Below are 21,087 nucleotides of genomic sequence, written 5' to 3'. Positions count from 1 at the left end.
GGTGTGGTGTGGAGTGGAGTGGTGTGGAGTGGAGTGGTGTGGTGTGGAGTGGTGTGGAGTGGTGTGGTGTGGAGTGGTGTGGAGTGGTGTGGTGTGGAGTGGAGTGGTGTGGAGTGGAGTGGAGTGGTGCGGAGTGGAGTGGAGTGATGCGGAGCGATGCGGAGTGGTGTGGAGTGGTGCGGAGTGGAGTGGTGCGGAGTGGAGTGGAGTGGTGTGGAGTGGAGTGGAGTGGTGCGGAGTGGAGTGGTGCGGAGTGGAGTGGAGTGGTGCGGAGTGGAGTGGAGCGATGCGGAGTGGTGTGGAGTGGTGCGGAGTGGAGTGGTGCGGAGTGGAGTGGAGCGGTGCGGAGTGGTATGGTGTGGAGTGGAGTGGGCAGAGCAGCGGTGGTGCCGAGGTTCTTGTGCGTCGCTCCGTCTGCTGTTTCTCTTCTTCATCTCTCTGCCTGACCATCTGTCTATGTCTATGTGTCTATGTATCTATGTCTATGTGTCTATGTATCTATGTCTATGTGTCTATGTCTATATGTCTATGTATCTATGTGTCTATGTCTATGTGTCTATATGTCTATGTATCTGTGTATCTAATGTCTATGTATCTATGTCTATGTGTCTATGTATCTATGTCTATGTGTCTATGTGTCTATGTGTCTATGTGTCTATGTATCTATGTGTCTATGTCTATGTATCTATGTGTCTATGTCTATGTATCTATGTAACTATATATCTTTGTCTATGTATCGATGTCTATGTGTCTGTGTCTATGTCTATGTATCTATGTCTATGTGTCTATGTGTCTATGTGTCTATGTGTCTATGTATCTATGTGTCTATGTCTATGTATCTATGTGTCTATGTCTATGTATCTATGTAACTATATATCTTTGTCTATGTATCGATGTATGTGACTGTGTCTATGTCTATGTATCTATGTCTATGTGTCTATGTCTATGTGTCTATGTATCTGTGTCTATGTGTCTATGTCTATGTGTCTATGTATCTATGTCTATGTATCTATGTCTATGTATCTATGTCTATGTATCTATGTCTATGTGTCTATGTATCTATGTCTATGTATCCGTCTATATGGACGTTTGCCCATCTGTGGGACTATTTGTCCATCCATCTACACGTTTTTCCAACTGTCCGTGCATTCCTCTGTTCGGCTGTCGAGTCGTCTGCCCTCGTGTTTGCTGCCTGTCTGGTATTATTCCATTTGTCCATCTCTTTATTCGTTCATCTGTCTCTCAGTCCATTAAAATGGCCTTCCTCACATCTGTACGTTCAGGTGTGCATCGGCTTGTCCATTCATCCGTGCGTGTCTCTCTGTCAATTTGTCTGTCTGCTTGTCCATCCATTCATCTGTCCATCTCTCAGTATTTTGGTCCATCAGTCCATTCATCTATCTGTCCGTACATTCACCTCTCCGTCCATTGATTTGTTCATCTGTCCTCATCGTCTGTCGGTCCGTGCATTCATCCTTTCATCCCTCTGTCTTTCGAAACATCTGCCCACGCTTAAAACACAAAACTTAAACTATTTGTATTGTATCAGGGAAGGCCCACTGAGCTCTTTATCTCAAAAAAGTGGCTTAGCACGTGCAATTTATAGCAGTAGCCAAATACTCTAAACGCACGTTGATTTTAAATGTGCAGGGATAAACCGAAGGACCTGGAGAAAAATCTACGCGACCACGGGGAGAGAGAGAGACACGGAAACTCCAAACACACAGCAGGCGTCAGAGTCAGGATCGAACCCACGACCTCCTGTATACCTGGCGAAGTAGCTAACATCTCCTAGGCACCGCGGCCCCATTGGCCCAGCCAAGTTCCCTCTGCTTAGCGGTGAGCCTCAGTGCTCTTGCGGCGGTGGTGTTATCGCCGTTCCGCTTGTTTAGCCAAGCAAGCCTGACCGAGTCTCGCGAGTCGCCTTTTGATGAAGGTGCGGGGCCCTGGCGCAGGCGAACGCGCGGCTGGCCAAGCGCGGCGGCCGCACGGTGGCGATCACACCCCGTCACTACCTCGACTTCATCGGCCACTACGCGGAGCTGTTCGGGGAGAAGCGCAGCGAGCTCGAGGAGCAGCAGATGCACCTCAACGTGGGCCTCCGCAAGATCAAGGAGACCGTGGACCAGGTGCCCGTACCCCCTCGCCCACACGCCGTGCCACGCACCCGCACGCACTCACCCCGTCCCCCTTGCCCGCACGCCGTCCCGCTCACCTACATTCTCACTCCGTTCAGCTCCTCCACACGCTCACCCCGTCCCCCTGCCCCTGCAGGTGGAGGAGCTCAGGAAGGATCTGTCCATCAAGTCCCAGGAGCTCGAGGCCAAGAATGCGGCCGCCAACGACAAACTCAAGAAGATGGTGATCGGCCAGCAGGAGGCTGAGAAGAAAAAGGTGCGTACGTGCATGTGTGTGTGTGGATGTGTTTGTGTGCGTCTGTGATTGGTTAGTGCACTTCACGTGGCGACCAATAACAGCAGCAAATATTGAAACGAGCACCTGGTGCGGTGTGTAACAATCAGCAGTGGGGAGACAAAGGCGGCCGGGCGTGGTGCTGGCCACCCGCACCCCCGTGTGCTGTGTAGGCCTTCACATGTGCTCGCTAACAGCACTTGCCCCAACAGCCTGTTTAGGCTACACGTGGAAATCTTTGTGTGGGGACATGATTGTGTGCGTGTGGCGAGCGGCGGTGCAGTGATTCGCGCGCTGCGATACGAAACTTGTGGTGCGAGCTCAATTCTCGGCCGCAACCATCGTCAGCGGCGAATATCCGAACCGATTTTTGCACCCACCCCCCCCCCCCCCAGCCTTAAAGTGAGCACTTGGTGCGGTGCTTAAGCGTCAGCAGTGGGGAGACAAAGGCGGCCGGGCACCGGTCACGCCGCCGTGTCGTGCGCCGTAGGCGCTCGCGAACGCCGCGCACTCCCCCCGACAGTCCGTGAGGCCACGCGGGGACCCTTGTCTCCGTGCGAGTGCAGGTGATGAGCCAGGAGATCCAGGAGTCGCTGCTACGGCAGAACGAGGTGATCGCCGAGAAGCAGAAGAGCGTCTGTGAGGACCTGGAGCAGGTTGAGCCGGCTGTCATCGAAGCCCAGAACGGTGCGGCCGCCCACACCCCTCCCCCACCCCCCACCCCTCCCCCCACTCCCCTCCCCTACCCGCCCCCTCCTCCCCCATGCTCGCCCAGGCTCGCAGCTCGGAGCTGCCCCGCTTGTGGGTGTGTGGGGGAGCGGTGGTGCAGCGGTTAGCGCTACGCTGCGCTACGAACCCGGCGACCCGAGTTCGATTTCCGCTCACGGCCACCAACACCGGTGACGATTATCTGAACGGGTCCTGGGCCTTCCCTAGGTCGACTCAGCCTCAAATGAGTACCTGATGCAGTGTGTAAACAACACCACTGGGAAGACAAAGGCGGCCGGGCGTGGCGTTGGCCACCCACCCCCTTGTGTGCCGTTCCGGCCTTCATAGGTGCTCCTTAACAGCACTTGCCCCAACGGTCTGTTAAGGCTACACGGGGGAACTTTATCTTTGTGTGCAGCGGTGAAGTCCATCAAGAAGCAGCACCTGGTGGAGGTGCGGTCCATGGCGAACCCTCCGGCCGCGGTGAAAATGGCGCTCGAGTCGATCTGCCTCCTTCTCGGGGAGAACACGACGGACTGGAAGCAAATCCGCTCCATCATCATCCGCGACAACTTCATCCCCACTATCGTCAACTTCTCCGCCGACGAGATCAGGTGTGCGCGTGCGCGCGTTGAGGAGCGACACTCACAGCAACGAGCGGAGCACCGGGCGGCTAAAGCGCAGCAGGTTGGCACGGTAGGGGGCACAGGTGGTGCATCTGCCAGTCGTTTCAGGCAGTCGACCCATGACACCTGGGTCTGTCCCGTGGCGTGAAGGTGCACCGAGCCTGGCACAAGCACTGCGGTGACGTCACCGCCACTCAGTGGTGAATGGCAGCTATTGTTGTTGTTGTGAGTGTGTACGTTATGGGGAGCGGCAGTGTATTAGTTAGACCACAGCAGTACGAACCTGGCGACCCGAGATTCATACTCGCGACCAACTTGCCTCAACATTCTGTTAAACGCTGTAGGGTGGATCTTTGTCTCTGTGTGTGTACGTGCGTGTTTACGTGTCTCTGGGGGAGCGACAATAGAGAGGTTAGCGCACTGCACTATGAACCTCGAGACACGAGTTCAATTCCTGCTCATGGCCAACACCAATCACGAGTATTTGAACCGGTCCTAGGCCTCCCCTAGGTCAACTCGGCGTTAAGTGAGTACCTCGTGCAGTGTGTAAGCTTGTGCATGGGGGAGACAAAGGCGACCGGGCGTACGTGCAGCCAACACCGCCCCTCTCACCGCGTCGTTTAACCGACGGGCCGTTTGACCTCCCCAAACCAGCGACACGATCCGGGAGAAAATGAAGAAGGGCTACCTCTCCAACCCCAACTTCAACTACGACACGGTGAACCGCGCCTCGCTCGCCTGCGGGCCCATGGTCAAGTGGGCCACGGCGCAGGTGAGGGTCCATCGCCGGTCGGGGGGGGGGCCATCGTCTCACTGCTTGAACAGAGGAAGTTGGGGGTGGGGGGGTGATGGGCTGCCACTGAGTGAGATGCCCCCGGTATTATAATTTGAATAACATCAACAATTTACTTATTCGTCCAGCAGTCCTAGGACTCTTTTTATCAGGAGGGTCCTGACACTACATTGGGTTTAATGTTATTAAGATGTTTTCAGCCAATTAAGGATGAGTGTGTATTGTGTGTCTGTATGTACGTTGAACTTCTCTCACCAACCGTGATAATCGGAGGTGCGGGGGAAGGACAACAAACTAAACACAGAAAGTAGTTCAGATATTACTCAGGTGGGTGGGAGGAAACCGGAGCACCTAGAGAAAACCCACACCTTGCACGAGATGGACACAGATGGCGATCAGTCCACTTGCTGCTGTAGCCGCCTTCTCCTGGCGAGCCAGGGAACGGCCACATCCTCGACAGCCACGGACAGAAGGGGAGTTTCACAACAACATCAGTGCGCTGTGATCCACCGACCCCTTGCTGCCACTGCCCCTGCGGCACCGGGTTACGGTCAGCAGCAGCGTAGCATCGCCAGCGGGCGTGCCGCCTTGACGTGTTCTCATGCGCGGGAGACGAAGGGTGGCGTCGCCGTTCTGTTTCTCTGCGCCCCTGTGCCATCCCCCGTCCACCGCCCGCCGTCTGCCATCGGTCGTGCCGGGACGACAGCTGAACTACGCGGACATGCTGAAGCGCGTCGAGCCGCTGCGCAACGAGCTCCGGAAGCTGGAGTGCGACGCCAAGGACAACCAGGCGCGCGCCGACGAGGTGGAGCACATGATCAGCGAGCTGGAGGCCAGCATCGCGCGCTACAAGGAGGAGTACGCGCTGCTCATCTCGCAGGCCCAGGCCATCAAGGCCGACCTGGCGGCCGTGGAGGCCAAGGTGAGCGCTCCCTACCCCCTCCTGTCCATCCGTCCGTGTCCGTACGTCCCGGTTCTGCACGCCACGCTGCCACGATCGTGACCGTCGGTCCGTCTTAATTGCGCCACGGTGGTGAGATGTTGACTGCCTCGCCTGGTATATGGGAGGTCGTGGGTTCGATCCCAACCCTGACTTCTGTACATTTGGAGTTTGCGGTGTCTCTCTCCCTGTGGTTGTGTGGATTTTTCTCCGGGTCCTTCCGGTTTTTCTCCTCCACATTTTTTTGGCTGCTATAAATTTCCACACGATCATATGCCACTTTGTTGTGCTTTTTTAGTTGAAACTAATAAAAAAAATTTTTATTTTACCAGGTGAGGCCCACTGAGCTACGTAGCTGTTTTTCAGAAGTGACCTGGTCACACAAATGGTAGCTCAACGAAGTGGCTTATCATCACGTGGAAATCTATAGCAGTAGCCAAATACTCTTAAGCGCGTGACGTTGATTTTAAATGTGGAGAGAAAAACCGGAGGACCCGGAGATAAATCCACGCGACCACGGAGAGAGAGACACGCAAACTCCAAATAGGCGTCAGGATCGAACCCACGACCTCCTGTATACCTGGCGAGGTAGTTCACATCTCTGAGCCACGGTGGCGTCCGGTCTCCACGCTCACCGTCACGGTCGCGGCGGCCGTGGCCGCGTGGGCCGCGTGCAGGTGAGCCGCAGCACGGCGCTGCTGCGCAGCCTCGCCGCCGAGCAGGAGCGCTGGGAGCAGACGAGCCAGACCTTCCGCACGCAGATGTCCACCATCACGGGCGACTGCCTCCTGTCGTCCGCCTTCATGGCCTACGCCGGCTACTTCGACCAGCAAATGCGCCACAACCTGTTCAGCACCTGGGCGCAGCACCTGCAGCAGGCGAACATTCAGGTGGGGCGGCTCGCGCGCGGGACGACGCTCCCGTTTGCCGGCCCTGGCCGGGGAGTCGGGGACTCGTGTCGCCGGCCGGTTGGTGGTGCGGGTCGTGGTGGCCGCTCCGCTCCACTGCGCCTTCGTACGCACAAAGACAAAGATCACCCGTGTAGCTTTAACAGACTGTAGGGGCAAGTGCTGTTAGCGAGCACCTATGAAGGCCGGTACACGAGGGTGTGGGTGACCAGCACAGACGCACACACGCACACACATGCACACACGCACGTAAACACAATAACGCAAAAAGATCAAAAGCAAAGATCCCCCGTGTAGCCTGTTAGCGAGTAGCACCTGTGAAGGCTGTCACAGCCCACGAGCGGGTGGTGTGGCCAGAAAACGATGCCCGGCCACGTTTGTCTTTTCAACGGCAATGTTTACACACTGCACCGGGTACTAATTTGAGGCCGAGTCGACCTAGGTGAAACCCAGGACCGGTTCAAGTAATCGTCACCGGTGTTGGCCGTCCCCCTCCTGTGCCTCCACGTGGTGTGGGAGGCTCCGTGGTGAGCCCCATGTCCGTCTTAGTCGCAGCGGCGCGTTAGAACTTCACATTCCGTGTTTGTTTTCGCCAGGCAGTGAGAGCTCCTCTTCCGTAGCCTCGTTGTTGGGTTTTCTCCGAGTGCTCCAGTTTCCTCCCTCCCACATGTAAACACTCGTTAATTGGCCGGTCACATTTTAGTAAATGAACCTTATGGCGGGACCCCGGGGTCCCAAATAAACGGAAGTCAAAATCTTTATTTATGTATTTTTGGCAACTCCATCCCACCGCGCACATAAACGCCGCGACTCACGTGGCGCAGATCATTCTGCTGTCATGTCGTCCAAGCACAGCAGCCGGATGAATGCGCAGAAGAAACAAAACTTTGAAACTTAGATTTGCGCATCGTGTAGAGCTCGTCTAGAATAGATTGCCGTATCGTTTGCCTTCAACAGACATAAAATGACGTCGCAACGTAGTTTATGCGAGTGCCAGGGGTCCCGCCATAAGATTCATTTGGAGGATCGCAGAGTTTGTGGGGGAAGGAAATTTGGCTCCGGCTCATCGCCTGGCTGGCTGCTGCCTCCCCGCTTGTATGTGGTTCCTCCTCGCCCCTCTGAGACGTCCTCTCTCTCTTTGACAGCGAGCTGTACGCGCGTGTGCGTGCGTGTGTGTACGTGCGTGTGCATGCGTGTGTGTACGTTTGTGTGTACGTGTGTGCACGTGTGCGTCCCGCAGTTCCGCACAGACATCGCGCGCACGGAGTACCTGTCGAACGCAGACGAGCGGCTGCGCTGGCAGGCGCACTCCCTCCCGGCGGACGAGCTGTGCACAGAGAACGCCATCATGCTCAAGCGCTACAACCGGTGACGGCGCCGCTCACGCTCACACGCCGACGACGACTCACCACACTCACCACACCACACTCACCACACCACACTCACCACACCACACTCACCACACCACACTCACCACACTCATCACACCACACTCACCACACCGCACTCACCACACCACACTCACCACACTCACCACACCACACTCACCACACCACACTCACCACACCACACTCACCACACCACACTCACTACACTCATCACACCACACTCACCACACCGCACTCACCACACTCACCACACTCACCACACCACACCACACTCACCACATCACACTCACCACACTCACCACACCACACTCACCACACTCACCACACCACACTCACCACACTCACCACACCACACTCACCACACCACACTCACCACCCCACACTCACCACACTCACCACACCACACTCACCACACTACACTCACCACCCCACACTCACCACACTCACCACACGACACTCACCACACCACACTCACCGCACTCACCACACCACACTCACCACACCACACTCACCACACTCACCACACCACACTCACCACACTACACTCACCACCCCACACTCACCACACTCACCACACGACACTCACCACACCACACTCACCGCACTCACCACACCACACTCACCACACCACACTCACCACACCACACTCACCACACCACACTCACCACACTCACCACACCACACTCACCGCTCTCCTCGAGCCCGAGACCACGGCGCGAGCTCCTTTAGAGATTGGGAGCACTTGCCTCAACAGCATGTTGAGACTATTGGGGGGGGATCTTTGTCTTTGTGCAGGTACCCACTCATCATCGATCCATCGGGCCAGGCGACGGAGTTCATCATGAACGAGTACAAGGAGCGCAAGATCACGCGCACCAGCTTCCTTGACGACGCCTTCCGCAAGAACCTGGAGAGCGCCCTGCGCTTCGGAAACCCGCTGCTTGTGCAGGTCTCTCGCTCACCACCCCTCGCTCACCGCTCACTCACCACTCCTCACTCACTGCTCACTCGCAACCCGCTCACCACTTACTGCACTCACCTCGCCACAGTGACCACTCAAACTCCAGTCAGACTACACTCGTGTTGCCCGATATGACAACCGCGTGAACTCTGCGTTGCCCCGTGTTGCCCGCTATCGCTCCGCGTGGCCCTGCGCTGCCGCAGGACGTGGAGAGCTACGACCCCATCCTGAACCCGGTGCTGAACCGGGAGGTGCGGCGCACGGGCGGCCGCGTGCTCATCACGCTGGGCGACCAGGACATCGACCTGTCGCCCTCTTTCGTCATCTTCCTCTCCACGCGGGACCCCACGGTAGCCGCGACCGCGCCCCGATTCTCTTTTCCCCGATCGCGTCCGCGGTAGTTTCCTGCCACGTTCGGATCCTCCGCGTCATCTTGTTCTCCGCGTCCCCTCCGCGCCAGGCCGAGTTCCCCCCGGACCTGTGCTCGCGCGTCACCTTCGTCAACTTCACGGTGACGAGGAGCAGCCTGCAGAGCCAGTGCCTCAACGAGGTGCTCAAGGCGGAGCGGCCCGACGTGGACGAGAAGCGCTCCGACCTCCTCAAGCTCCAGGGCAAGCGGCGCCACCTCGACCCCGAACCCCTCTCCAGCGTCGCTGGATCACGTCACTGGGTCGCGTCACGGGGTCACGTCACTGGGTCACGGGGTTACGGGGTCACGTGGCGGGGTCACGGGGTCAATTCGCTGGGTCACGTCGCTGGGTCACGTGGCTGGGTCACGTCGCTGGGTCACGTGGCTGGGTCACGTCACTGGGTCACGGCGTCACTGGGTCACGTCACAGGGTCACGTCACGGGGTAGCATTGCGATCCGATTAACATCGCGCCACGATGTTAACTACCTCGCCTGGTATGCAGGAGGTCGTGGGTTCAATCCCGACCCTAACGCCTGCTGTATATGTGGAGTTTGCGTGTCTCTCTCCCCGTGGTCGTGTGGATTTTTCTCCGGGTCCTTCTGGTTTTTCCCCTCCACATTTATAAACAACATCACGTGTTTCGGCTGCAATACATTTCCACGCGATAAGCCAATTCGTTGAGCTATCATTTGTGGCCGGGTCACTTCTGAAAAAGAGCTACGTAGCTCAGTTGAACCTTATCTGGTAATATAAAATAATTTGTCGTTCATATCCTGTGCGGGGGGGCGGTGGCCGACGATTTGAGCCAAACGCTGAGGGCGGTGCGAGTCGACTCGGACACGGCTCCTACGAGCCGCGCGAGCCACCACCAAGCCACCGAGCCACAAAGCGGCATGCGTGAAGGCTCGATATTGGACTACCTTCCCTGCGGTCGAATACTCGCGCCGACCTGACATGCTGCCTGACGAAGGCGGGAAACCCCCACGCCCGGTGTGGCGCGGCTGCTGTCACCGATGACATTACCAATCCCTGGCCCGTCGCTATTTGCGTTCCGATTTGTCAAACAAATGGAGAGCGGCGCTCCGCGGGGTCGTGGATCGGGGAATCAACCGCAGCTGGGGCCTACCCTGACCTTACGCCCGCCCGGTGACCACCCCCCATGCCCCCCCTCCCCCCAATCAGGCGAGTTCCAGCTGCGCCTGCGTCAGCTGGAGAAGTCGCTGCTGCAGGCGCTGAACGAGGTGAAGGGCCGCATCTTGGACGACGACACCATCATCACGACGCTGGAGAACCTGAAGCGCGAGGCGGCCGAGGTGACGCGCAAGGTGGAGGAGACGGACGTGGTGATGGCCGAGGTGGACGCCGTTTCTCAGCAATACCTCACCCTCTCCACGGCCTGCAGCTCCATCTACTTCACCATGGAGGCCCTCAGCCAGGTGAACCGGAGACGGAACTCTCCCTCCCGGAGGATCCCTCAGCTCGGGAAGGGCAGCCGCGTGGCGGCGGCAGCCACGTGGCGGCGGCAGTGGTGGCAGCGGCTACGCTACGCTACACGTACCGGATTCCTCCGGTCTAAATAAAATATTCTCGTTCCAATTCTGACACGTGGCTGCCGCCGGTGATCCGGCGCTGCGGTGGCAGCGGCAAGGTTCGGTGGATCACCGCACACGCGGGATGTTGTAAAACTCCCTTCCCGTGAGCGTCGGGGAGGTGCTCATACCCTGGCTCGCCAGGAGAATGCGGTACAGCGAAGTGCCGACTCATCTCCATCCGTCCCTTGCACGCGTAGGTTTTTACCCCGGCTGCTCCGGTTTCCTCCCGCGTGTAAAACGCTCGTTGTTTGGCTTTATCTCTGCGCCTCCGTGTGTGCTGTGGACCGCACGGCGTCGTGAGCGGAGCCGGTCTTCAGCCTCACGTGACGAGGAACTCCCCAGGGTCCTCCTCGAGCGGCGGTGAGGAGGGGCCTCACGGGAGTCGTCGCCGCCGCTTGGGGCGGCGCCGGCTCCGTGTGCGCCGGCAGCGGCAAGCTGAGACGACCTTCTTGTCCCCCGTGCCCTGCCACCCGCGCGCAGATCCACTTCCTGTACCAGTACTCGCTGCAGTTCTTCCTGGAGGTGTACCACGCCGTGCTCTACGATAACCCACACTTGGAGAAGGTGTCGGACCACGGCATGCGCCTCGCCACGCTCACACGCGACCTCTTCCAGGTGATGGGGGCCTCTCCCGGGTGATGGGGGCTTCAAATGATATCTGAGCGAAGTGGCTTATCACGTGGAAATTTATAACAGCCGGATTCACCCCGTAGCTATGAACACACACACAGTGTAACTGGTGCAAGACCAAAAATCCCACCGCTGAAAAAAGTTACCTGCAAATTACTCAATTGGGATCACACAGCAGCAGCAGCATCGCCCCCTCCTACGTAGACTTGGCAGGACCCTCCTGAAAGTCCGAGTCTCGAGACTCGGCCTGTCCTGGGTGAACAAGCGGAACTCTCGCGGCAGCAGCAGGAGTGCGACACCATGAGGACACTGGCAGGGAGGGGTCCCCGTGAAGCGATGTGCCGGGGGTCGGGTGGCACAGGGGGCTGATGACGGACGTGTCATTCGGAGACTCGTGTCTGTCTGTGTACATGGAGCGGAAGTGTAGCGGTTAGCACGCTGCGCTACGAACCCGGCGACCCGGGTTCAACTCTCGCTAACGGCCAACACCGGTGATAATTACATGAACCGGTCCCGTGTCTCCTCTAGGTCGACTCAGCCTCAAATGTGCACCTGGTGCGAGGTTTAAACAACGCAACTGGGGAGACAAGGACGGCCGCGCGTGGCGCTGGCCACCCACCCCCTCGTGTGCCGTGCCGTCATTCATAGGTTGTCGCTAACAGCTCTTTCCCTAACATTCAATTAAGGCTACAGGGGGGATCTTTGTCTTTGTGCGTGTGAGCAGGCCGTGTTCAACCGCGTTGGCCGGGGGATGCTGCACCAGGACCACGTGACGTTCGCCACGCTGCTCGCTCGCATCCGCCTCAAGGGCATGCCCAGGTGACTCCCTCCCTCCCTACCCCCTCCCTCCCTCCCCCCCTCCCTCCATCCCTCCTTCCCTTGACCGGACGAGCTCCTGATGGGTTTTTCTCCCAGACTGGGGAAGCTTCTGAGTGATAAACGGGAAGCGTGGGGGGTGGGGGGGAACGCTCTCCATGGAACCCAGTCCCACGACGCGTCTCCGCCCGCAGTGGGGTAAAGGGTGGCTAACTCCCACTCCTTCCAAGACGACAACAACGATGACAACAACGACAACAACAACAACAATAACAAATTCCCTCTTGGCGGTGGGGGGGGGGAGGGGTTTTTTGTAGAGCTCCGTCGAGTGGGGGCCATTCCTCCGCCAGCGTCGCGAGCGAGAGACGACTCCGTTACACTTTTACGCGATCCGCCACCACAACCGGCTCGACTCGCGAGTTTGTGGTTGTGGGACGGAGGGAGACCCCTGACGGCCACGCGGCCCCCCATCCACTCCCCCCCCCCGGCAGCGAGCCGTCGTACGACGCCGAGTTCCAGCACTTCCTGCGGGGCAAAGAGGCCGTCGTGGCTCTCGGAGGAGCGGGCCAGGCCGCCGTGAGCGGTCTCGCCCTCGCCAAGGTGCCAGGCCTCACGTCGGATCAGGCAGAGGCCACCGCTCGCCTGGCCCGGCTGCCGGCATTCCGGGACGTCGTCGCGCGCACGCAGGCCAACAAGGTGCGTGGCCGGGGGGGGGGGGGGGTCTGGGGTGGGTGTGAGCGCCGATTCGGCACGTGGCCATCAAGTTGGGATTCGACAGTCTGCTGCAGGGGTGGCCAACCTGGAACAGAGTACCCATGAGTTCCGCAAAGAGCCAAGGATGTATGATTATATATAATATTATATCGTCGTACAACTTTAATTCATTATTGTTTGCTGCTACTGCGCTGGTACGTTTCGGCGTTATGGGATTGCACGTGTGGTGTGGATGGGATAGTACGTGTGGTGTGGTTGGGATTGTTTGTGTGGTGTGGTTGGGATTGTACGTGTGGTGTGGATGGGATTGTACGTGTGGTTGAGATTGTTTATGTGGTGTGGTTGAGATTGTACGTGTGGTGTGGTTGAGATTGTTTGTGTGGTGTGGTTGGGATTGTTTGTGTAGGGTGGTTGAGATTGTACGTGTGGTGTGGTTGAGATTGTTTGTGTGGTGTGGTTGGGATTGTTTATGTGGTGTGGTTGAGATTGTACGTGTGGTGTGGTTGAGATTGTTTGTGTGGTGTGGTTGAGATTGTATGTGTGGTGTGGTTGGGATTGTTTATGTGGTGTGGTTGAGATTGTTTGTGTGGTGTGGTTGAGATTGTACGTGTGGTGTGGTTGGGATTGTTTATGTGGTGTGGTTGAGATTGTTTGTGTGGTGTGGTTGAGATTGTACGTGTGGTGTGGTTGAGATTGTATGTGTGGTGTGGTTGGGATTGTACGTGTGGTGTGGTTGAGATTGTACGTGTGGTGTGGTTGGGATTGTTTGTGTGGTGTGGTTGGGATTGTTTGTGTGGTGTGGTTGAGATTGTTTGTGTGGTGTGGTTGGGATTGTACGTGTGGTGTGGTTGGGATTGTTTGTGTGGTGTGGTTGAGATTGTACGTGTGGTGTGGTTGAGATTGTTTGTGTGGTGTGGTTGGGATTGTACGTGTGGTGTGGTTGAGATTGTTTGTGTGGTGTGGTTGGGATTGTACGTGTGGGGTGGTTGGGATTGTTTATGTGGTGTGGTTGAGATTGTACGTGTGGTGTGGTTGAGATTGTACGTGTGGTGTGGTTGGGATTGTACGTGTGGTGTGGTTGGGATTGTACGTGTGGTGTGGTTGGGATTGTACGTGTGGTGTGGTTGCGATTGTACGTGTGGTGTGGTTGGGATTGTACGTGTGGTGTGGTTGAGATTGTACGTGTGGTGTGGTTGAGATTGTACGTGTGGTGTGGTTGGGATTGTTTGTGTGGTGTGGTTGGGATTGTACGTGTGGTGTGGTTGGGATTGTACGTGTGGTGTGGTTGAGATTGTTTGTGTGGTGTGGTTGGGATTGTACGTGTGGTGTGGATGGGATTGTACGTGTGGTTGAGATTGTTTATGTGGTGTGGTTGAGATTGTACGTGTGGTGTGGTTGAGATTGTTTGTGTGGTGTGGTTGGGATTGTTTGTGTAGGGTGGTTGAGATTGTACGTGTGGTGTGGTTGAGATTGTTTGTGTGGTGTGGTTGGGATTGTTTATGTGGTGTGGTTGAGATTGTACGTGTGGTGTGGTTGAGATTGTTTGTGTGGTGTGGTTGAGATTGTATGTGTGGTGTGGTTGGGATTGTTTATGTGGTGTGGTTGAGATTGTGTGGTGTGGTTGAGATTGTACGTGTGGTGTGGTTGGGATTGTTTATGTGGTGTGGTTGAGATTGTTTGTGTGGTGTGGTTGAGATTGTACGTGTGGTGTGGTTGAGATTGTATGTGTGGTGTGGTTGGGATTGTTTGTGTGGTGTGGTTGAGATTGTTTGTGTGGTGTGGTTGAGATTGTACGTGTGGTGTGGTTGGGATTGTTTATGTGGTGTGGTTGGGATTGTACGTGTGGTGTGGTTGAGATTGTACGTGTGGTGTGGTTGGGATTGTTTGTGTAGTGTGGTTGGGATTGTTTGTGTGGTGTGGTTGAGATTGTTTGTGTGGTGTGGTTGGGATTGTACGTGTGGTGTGGTTAGGATTGTTTGTGTGGTGTGGTTGAGATTGTACGTGTGGTGTGGTTGAGATTGTTTGTGTGGTGTGGTTGGGATTGTACGTGTGGTGTGGTTGAGATTGTTTGTGTGGTGTGGTTGAGATTGTACGTGTGGTGTGGTTGGGATTGTTTATGTGGTGTGGTTGAGATTGTACGTGTGGTGTGGTTGAGATTGTACGTGTGGTGTGGTTGGGATTGTACGTGTGGTGTGGTTGGGATTGTACGTGTGGTGTGGTTTGGATTGTACGTGTGGTGTGGTTGCGATTGTACGTGTGGTGTGGTTGGGATTGTACGTGTGGTGTGGTTGAGATTGTACGTGTGGTGTGGTTGGGATTGTTTGTGTGGTGTGGTTGGGATTGTACGTGTGGTGTGGTTGGGATTGTACGTGTGGTGTGGTTGAGATTGTTTGTGTTTTGTGGTTGGGATTGTACGTGTGGTGTGGTTGAGATTGTTTGTGTGGTGTGGTTGAGATTGTACGTGTGGTGTGGTTGAGATTGTTTGTGTGGTGTGGTTGGGATTGTACGTGTGGTGTGGTTGAGATTGTTTGTGTGGTGTGGTTGGGATTGTACGTGTGGTGTGGTTGAGATTGTTTGTGTGGTGTGGTTGGGATTGTACGTGTGGTGTGGTTGAGATTGTACGTGTGGTGTGGATGGGATTGTTTGTGTGGTGTGGTTGAGATTGTTTGTGTGGTGTGGTTGGGATTGTACGTGTGGTGTGGTTGGGATTGTACGTGTGGTGTGGTTGGGATTGTACGTGTGGTGTGGTTGGGATTGTACGTGTGGTGTGGTTGCGATTGTACGTGTGGTGTGCTGTGGGCTGGCGTCTGTTGCAGGATTTCCAGAAGTGGCTGGAGAGTGGCTCCCCAGAGCTGTGCGTGCCGCCCCTGTGGAGCGAGGAGAAGCCACTGAGTGAGACGCGGCGCCGCCACACGGAGACCCAACAGCGCACCGCACCACCATAGCCAGCCACACCGCACCACTCCGCACTACCACAGTCAGCCACACCACCCCAGACCACACCACCCCAGCCCAGCCACATCACCCCACACTACCACAGTCAGCCACACCACCCCACACCGCACCATCCCAGCCAGCCACACCACCCCACACTGCACCACCACAGCCAGCCACATCACCCCACACCGCACCACCACAGCCAGCCACACCACCCCACACCGCACCACCACAGCCAGCCACACCACCCCACACCGCACCACCACAGCCAGCCACATCACCCCACACCGCACCACCACAGCCAGCCACACCACCCCACACCGCACCACCACAGGCAGCCACACCACCCCACACCGCACCACCACAGTCAGCCACATCACCTCACACCGCACCACCACAGCCAGCCACACCACCCTACACCGCACCACCCCAGTCAGCCACACCACCCCACACCGCACCACCACAGTCAGCCACATCTCCCCACACCGCACCACCCCAGCCAGCCACACCACCCCAGCCAGCCACACCACCCCACACCGCACCACCACAGCCAGTCACATCACCCCACACTGCACCACCACAGCCAGCCACATCACCCCACACCGCACCACCCCAGCCAGCCACATCACCCCACACCGCACCACCCCAGCCAGCCACATCACACCGCACTACACTACCACAGCCACATCACCCCGCACTACCACAGTCAGCCACACCACCCCACAACACCACAGCCAGCCACACCACCCCACACCACACCACCACAGTCAGCCACACCACCCCACACCACCACAGCCAGCCACACCACCACACACCACACCACCACAGCCAGCCAGACCACCCCAGCCAGCCACACTACACTGCAGTTATGGTGTCGCTGGTGGTAGTGATGAAGATGATGATGTTGATGGTGGTGGTGGTGATGGTGGTGGCGATGTTGATGGTGGTGGTGATGTTGATGGTGGCGGTGGTGATGGTGGTGATGGTGGTGATAGTTATAGGTGTTGATGGTGGTGGTGATGGTGGTGGCGATGTTGATGGTGGTGGTGATGTTGATGGTGATGATGGTAGAGATGATGATGGTGGCGATGATGATGGTGATGGTGGAGATGATGTTGATGGTGATGATGGTGGCGATGATGATGGTGTGTGCCCCCCCCCCCCCCCCCCGTGTAGCCCCCGTGGGGGTGGCGTTGATGCGCCTGCTGAGTGTGCAGGCGCTGCGCCCCGACCGGCTGCTGGCGGCGGCCCACGCCCTCGTGTCGTGCGTCCTGGCCGACGGCTTCATGAGCGGCCTCGACCAGGAGATGGACTTGGCGGCCATCGTCGACAACGAGGTAGCAGCCCGCGGCGGACACCGACGCGGCGTCGTCGCCGATATCAGTCGGCGCCGTCGCCGCCTTAGACCCACGCCCAACAGCCGCGCGCTTCGGAACACGCGCGGCCGTTGTCCCAACTCGGGCCTGCTACTCGCGAGACTCGGCCAGGCTTGCCTGGCTAAACAAGCGGAACGTTGATAACACCACCGCCGCAAGAACACTGACGAAGCAGAGGGAACTTGGGCCAAGGGGGCCACGGTGGTTAGGAGATGTTGACTACCTCGCCTGGTATGCAGGAGGTCGTGGGTTCCATCCCGACCCCGATGCCTGCTGTATATTTGGAGTTTGCATGTCTCTCTGTCTCTCTCCCTGTGGTCCTGTGGGTTTTTCTCCACATTCTGAAAAAGATCTGTACAGCTCAGTGGGCCTTACCTGGTATAATAAAAATAGTTTAGTTTACTATAAGATTGCACTCATTACACACAATGTTCTTGCCACAAATGAACCACATTACCTTGTTGATCTCAACAAGGAGCATAACCATCATGCAAACTCCGGTCATCCTCGCAGTGGCTTTTGGCTAACCATCAAACAAAGGGGGTCACCGCATCGTGCGCTTTCAGATGCGCTTCAGCGGCCGTCTGGAACGCTCTTTCTTCCGATATTAGGAAGCCACTGGAGCTATGCAAACTCATTTCCTTTAGAACATATGTTTGTGTTTAGTTTGATGTCCTTCCCCCACACTGCCGATGGCCACGGTTGGCCACGTACGGTGCAAAATAATTCAACATCCATACAACCGCTGCCCTCGGCTTCTCCATCCCGCGATGTGACTCGGGACGGCTCGTCGCTCCTCCTCATCGCTTCCCCCCCCCCCCTCTGAAGGTTCGCCCCGGGACGCCCGTGCTCATGTGCTCCGTGCCTGGGTACGACGCCAGCGGCAGGGTGGAGGACCTGGCCACGGAGCAGAACAAGTTCCTCACCGCCATCGCCATTGGTGGGGGCAGCAGCAGCATCGTCATCGTCGTCATTGTCGACATCGTCGTCATAATCGTCGTCGTCATCGTTGTCGTCATTGTCATCATCGTCGTCGTCATCATCATCATCATTGTCGTCATAATCATCGTCGTCATCGTCGTCATAATCGTCGTCGTCATTGTCGTCATCGTTGTCGTCATTATTGTCATCACCGTCGTCATTGTTATCATCATCAGCATCATCTTTGCCTTTACATGGCACTTACTGAAATGCCACAGCAACTCAGTATCACTTCGCACGACATCTCATCGCAAACATTGGAAGGGGACCCCCCAGTGGCAGCTGTCCCTGTGCGGCACAAGGTGACTCACCAGGGGGCGATGTTGTTGCTACGTGTAATCCCAATTGACGTGAATGCCGGAACATACGAACCCACGGATGACGTCATGGGATCTTTAATGTCCGCTGTGAGGCCTTGTATTTGTAATGTAGTAACTCGGCGGGAGACGACTTCACGGGTAACACACTCTTTATTTTATCAAACTCGTTCACAGGTGACTAACACCTACTTCGTATCTCGGGTGACAAACACCCACTTAGTATCTCGGGTGACAAACACCCACTTAGTATCTCAGGTGACAAACACCCACTTAGCTACTTGGCGACTAACGCCCACTGAGCTACTCGGATGACCAACATCCACTTAGTATCTCGGGTGACAAACACCCACTTAGCTACTCGGCGACTAACGCCACTGAGCTACTCGGATGACCAACATCCACTTAGCTACTCGGCGACTAACGCCACTGAGCTACTCGGGACACTCCCTGCCCGGGGTATCCGTCTCGACTGTGGGTCCCCGGCCCGACCCACGGGGGCGTCGGACCCCGGGTCCCACAGCCTCGCCTCCGAGCCACACAGGGCCCCGGTCCCCACAAGGACGGCGGGACTAGGGGTCTCGGGCACTAGGTCTTCAGCTCCGTCTTCGGGTCTTCAACTGGGTAACTCTCCCCGAGTGCTCTCGCGCGTCCCCCTTTATACCCCACCTGCGGACGTCGCTGCGAGCACCCACTTATTCGACCAATCGCTGGGCGCTGGCTACGATCCTCTTTTCCCACATCTCATCGTGCCTCACCACCCACGCCGCGCCGCCCCGTCATCTGTCACTCCCGGCGCGCGCGTCCACACCACGCCCACAACGCGTGCCCAACCCCGCACCCCGCGCCGCCCCGTGATCCATCACTGTCACAGTCGGCGCACGTCAATACCACCACTACATATTCATACTGTCCACTCGTAGTGTTAACCCGGGTGGCCTACTGGATTCGAATCATGAGCCTCTGATTCGCCACTCGGCCCAAAATGTGAAACACACAAAGACAAAGATCCCCCGTGTAGCGTTAACACACTGTTGGGGCAAGTGCTGTTAGCGAGCACCTATGAAGGCCGGCACCGTGGCACACGAGGGGGTGGGTGGCCAGCACCACGCCCGGCCGCCTTTGTCTCCCCAGTGGCGATGTTTACACACCGCACCAGGTACTAATTTAAGGCTGAGTCGACCTAGGGGAGGCGCAGGACCGGTTCGGATAATCGCCACCGGTGTCGATCGTGAACGGGAATTGAACCCGGGCCGCCGAGTTTGCAGCGCTGCATAGCGCTAACCGCTGCACCATCGCTCATGTACACGCACTCACGCACACGCACACACGCACAATCACGCACACGCACGCACACTCACGCACGAACGCACACGCATGTTCACTCATGCACGCACACGCACGTTCACTCATGCACGTTCACTCATGCATGCACACGCACGCACATGCACGCACACAAACGGGTCACCTGCCGTAGTGGTCTCGGTAAATGTCTCCGGCGCCGCTCTCTCTGCGACTCGTTTGCTCTTCCACAGGCTCGGCCGAGGGCTTCAGCCAGGCCGAGAAGGCGATCAACTCCGCAGTGAAGTCCGGCCGGTGAGCCTCCGCCGTGAGCCTCCACTCTCCCGGCCTCGCACGAGTCACTCGTTCTCGCATCCCCCCCCCATCATCCACTCCCTACTCACGCAGCAACCGTCTCCATAGCGACCGTCACCATCATTCACTCCCTACTCACACAGCAACCATTTCCATAGCGACCGTCACCCATCATTCACCCCCCACTCACGCAACAACCATCTCCATAGCGACCGTCACGTTCCGTGTTGACTGGGACAATTGAGGGTAGCTTGGCTCCTCTTTATCCATTGCAATGGTGTCGTTTATCAACGTCAACACCAATGGTTCATGCGTTGTCCCAAGTACCTCTTGTTTAGCTTCGATTGCAGGTGAGAGGGCAGTGAAGTGTGAGGTCAGAGGTTAGAGGTGAGGGGTTAGAGGTGAGAGAGTGAGTGTGCCACTCTCGGTGGGTGACGCTGACGAACGCTCGCGGCATGAGGAGGAGTGTTGATGAGTGTTGATGAGTGTTGTGGAGTGGTGATGAGTGTTGATGAGTGTTGATGAGTGCTGATGAGTGTTGAGGAGTGTTGTGGAGTGGTGATGAGTGCGTGTGTGGCTGTAGGTGGGTGATGCTGAAGAACGCTCACCTCGCTCCGGGCTGGCTCATGCAGCTGGAGAAGAAGCTGCACTCCCTGCAGCCGCACACCGGCTTCAGGCTCTTCCTCACCATGGAGATCAACCCCAAGGCAGCACACACACACACACAGTACACACAGCCTGTGCCGCACACACAGCACACACAACACACACAGCCTGTGCCGCACACACAGCACACACAGCACACACAGCACACACGCAGCACACACGCAGCACACACAGCACACGCAGCACACGCAGCACACGCAGCACACACAGCACACACAGCCTGTGCCGCACACACAGCACACACAGCACACACAGCACACACAGCACACACGCAGCACATGCAGCACACGCAGCCTGTGCAGCACACGCAGCACA

The 21,087-nt window shown here is 57.0% G+C and overlaps 1 protein-coding gene across 1 annotated transcript in view; it reads left to right on the top strand.

The window, feature by feature from the left end:
- The window catches only part of LOC144723685 (cytoplasmic dynein 1 heavy chain 1-like), a 124,688-nt gene that overhangs the window by 86,630 nt on the left and 16,971 nt on the right, over positions 1 to 21,087 (top strand). The window contains exons 54-73 of the mRNA XM_078602605.1: positions 1,956 to 2,129; positions 2,275 to 2,394; positions 2,979 to 3,099; positions 3,539 to 3,734; positions 4,401 to 4,518; positions 5,246 to 5,461; positions 6,157 to 6,369; positions 7,628 to 7,755; positions 8,571 to 8,724; positions 8,940 to 9,086; positions 9,197 to 9,347; positions 10,330 to 10,583; positions 11,220 to 11,354; positions 12,094 to 12,188; positions 12,677 to 12,881; positions 15,716 to 15,791; positions 17,013 to 17,173; positions 18,041 to 18,152; positions 20,046 to 20,106; positions 20,690 to 20,813. Coding sequence (XP_078458731.1) covers positions 1,956 to 2,129; positions 2,275 to 2,394; positions 2,979 to 3,099; positions 3,539 to 3,734; positions 4,401 to 4,518; positions 5,246 to 5,461; positions 6,157 to 6,369; positions 7,628 to 7,755; positions 8,571 to 8,724; positions 8,940 to 9,086; positions 9,197 to 9,347; positions 10,330 to 10,583; positions 11,220 to 11,354; positions 12,094 to 12,188; positions 12,677 to 12,881; positions 15,716 to 15,791; positions 17,013 to 17,173; positions 18,041 to 18,152; positions 20,046 to 20,106; positions 20,690 to 20,813 — 2,961 coding nt within the window. The remainder of the gene's footprint in view (positions 1 to 1,955; positions 2,130 to 2,274; positions 2,395 to 2,978; positions 3,100 to 3,538; positions 3,735 to 4,400; positions 4,519 to 5,245; positions 5,462 to 6,156; positions 6,370 to 7,627; positions 7,756 to 8,570; positions 8,725 to 8,939; positions 9,087 to 9,196; positions 9,348 to 10,329; positions 10,584 to 11,219; positions 11,355 to 12,093; positions 12,189 to 12,676; positions 12,882 to 15,715; positions 15,792 to 17,012; positions 17,174 to 18,040; positions 18,153 to 20,045; positions 20,107 to 20,689; positions 20,814 to 21,087) is intronic.

The sequence above is a fragment of the Lampetra planeri genome, chromosome 18 (assembly GCF_965212315.1).
Source record: "Lampetra planeri chromosome 18, kcLamPlan1.2.h2, whole genome shotgun sequence".
NCBI classification, from domain to species: Eukaryota; Metazoa; Chordata; class Hyperoartia; order Petromyzontiformes; family Petromyzontidae; genus Lampetra; species Lampetra planeri.
This window is presented reverse-complemented; position numbering and strand designations above follow the sequence as displayed.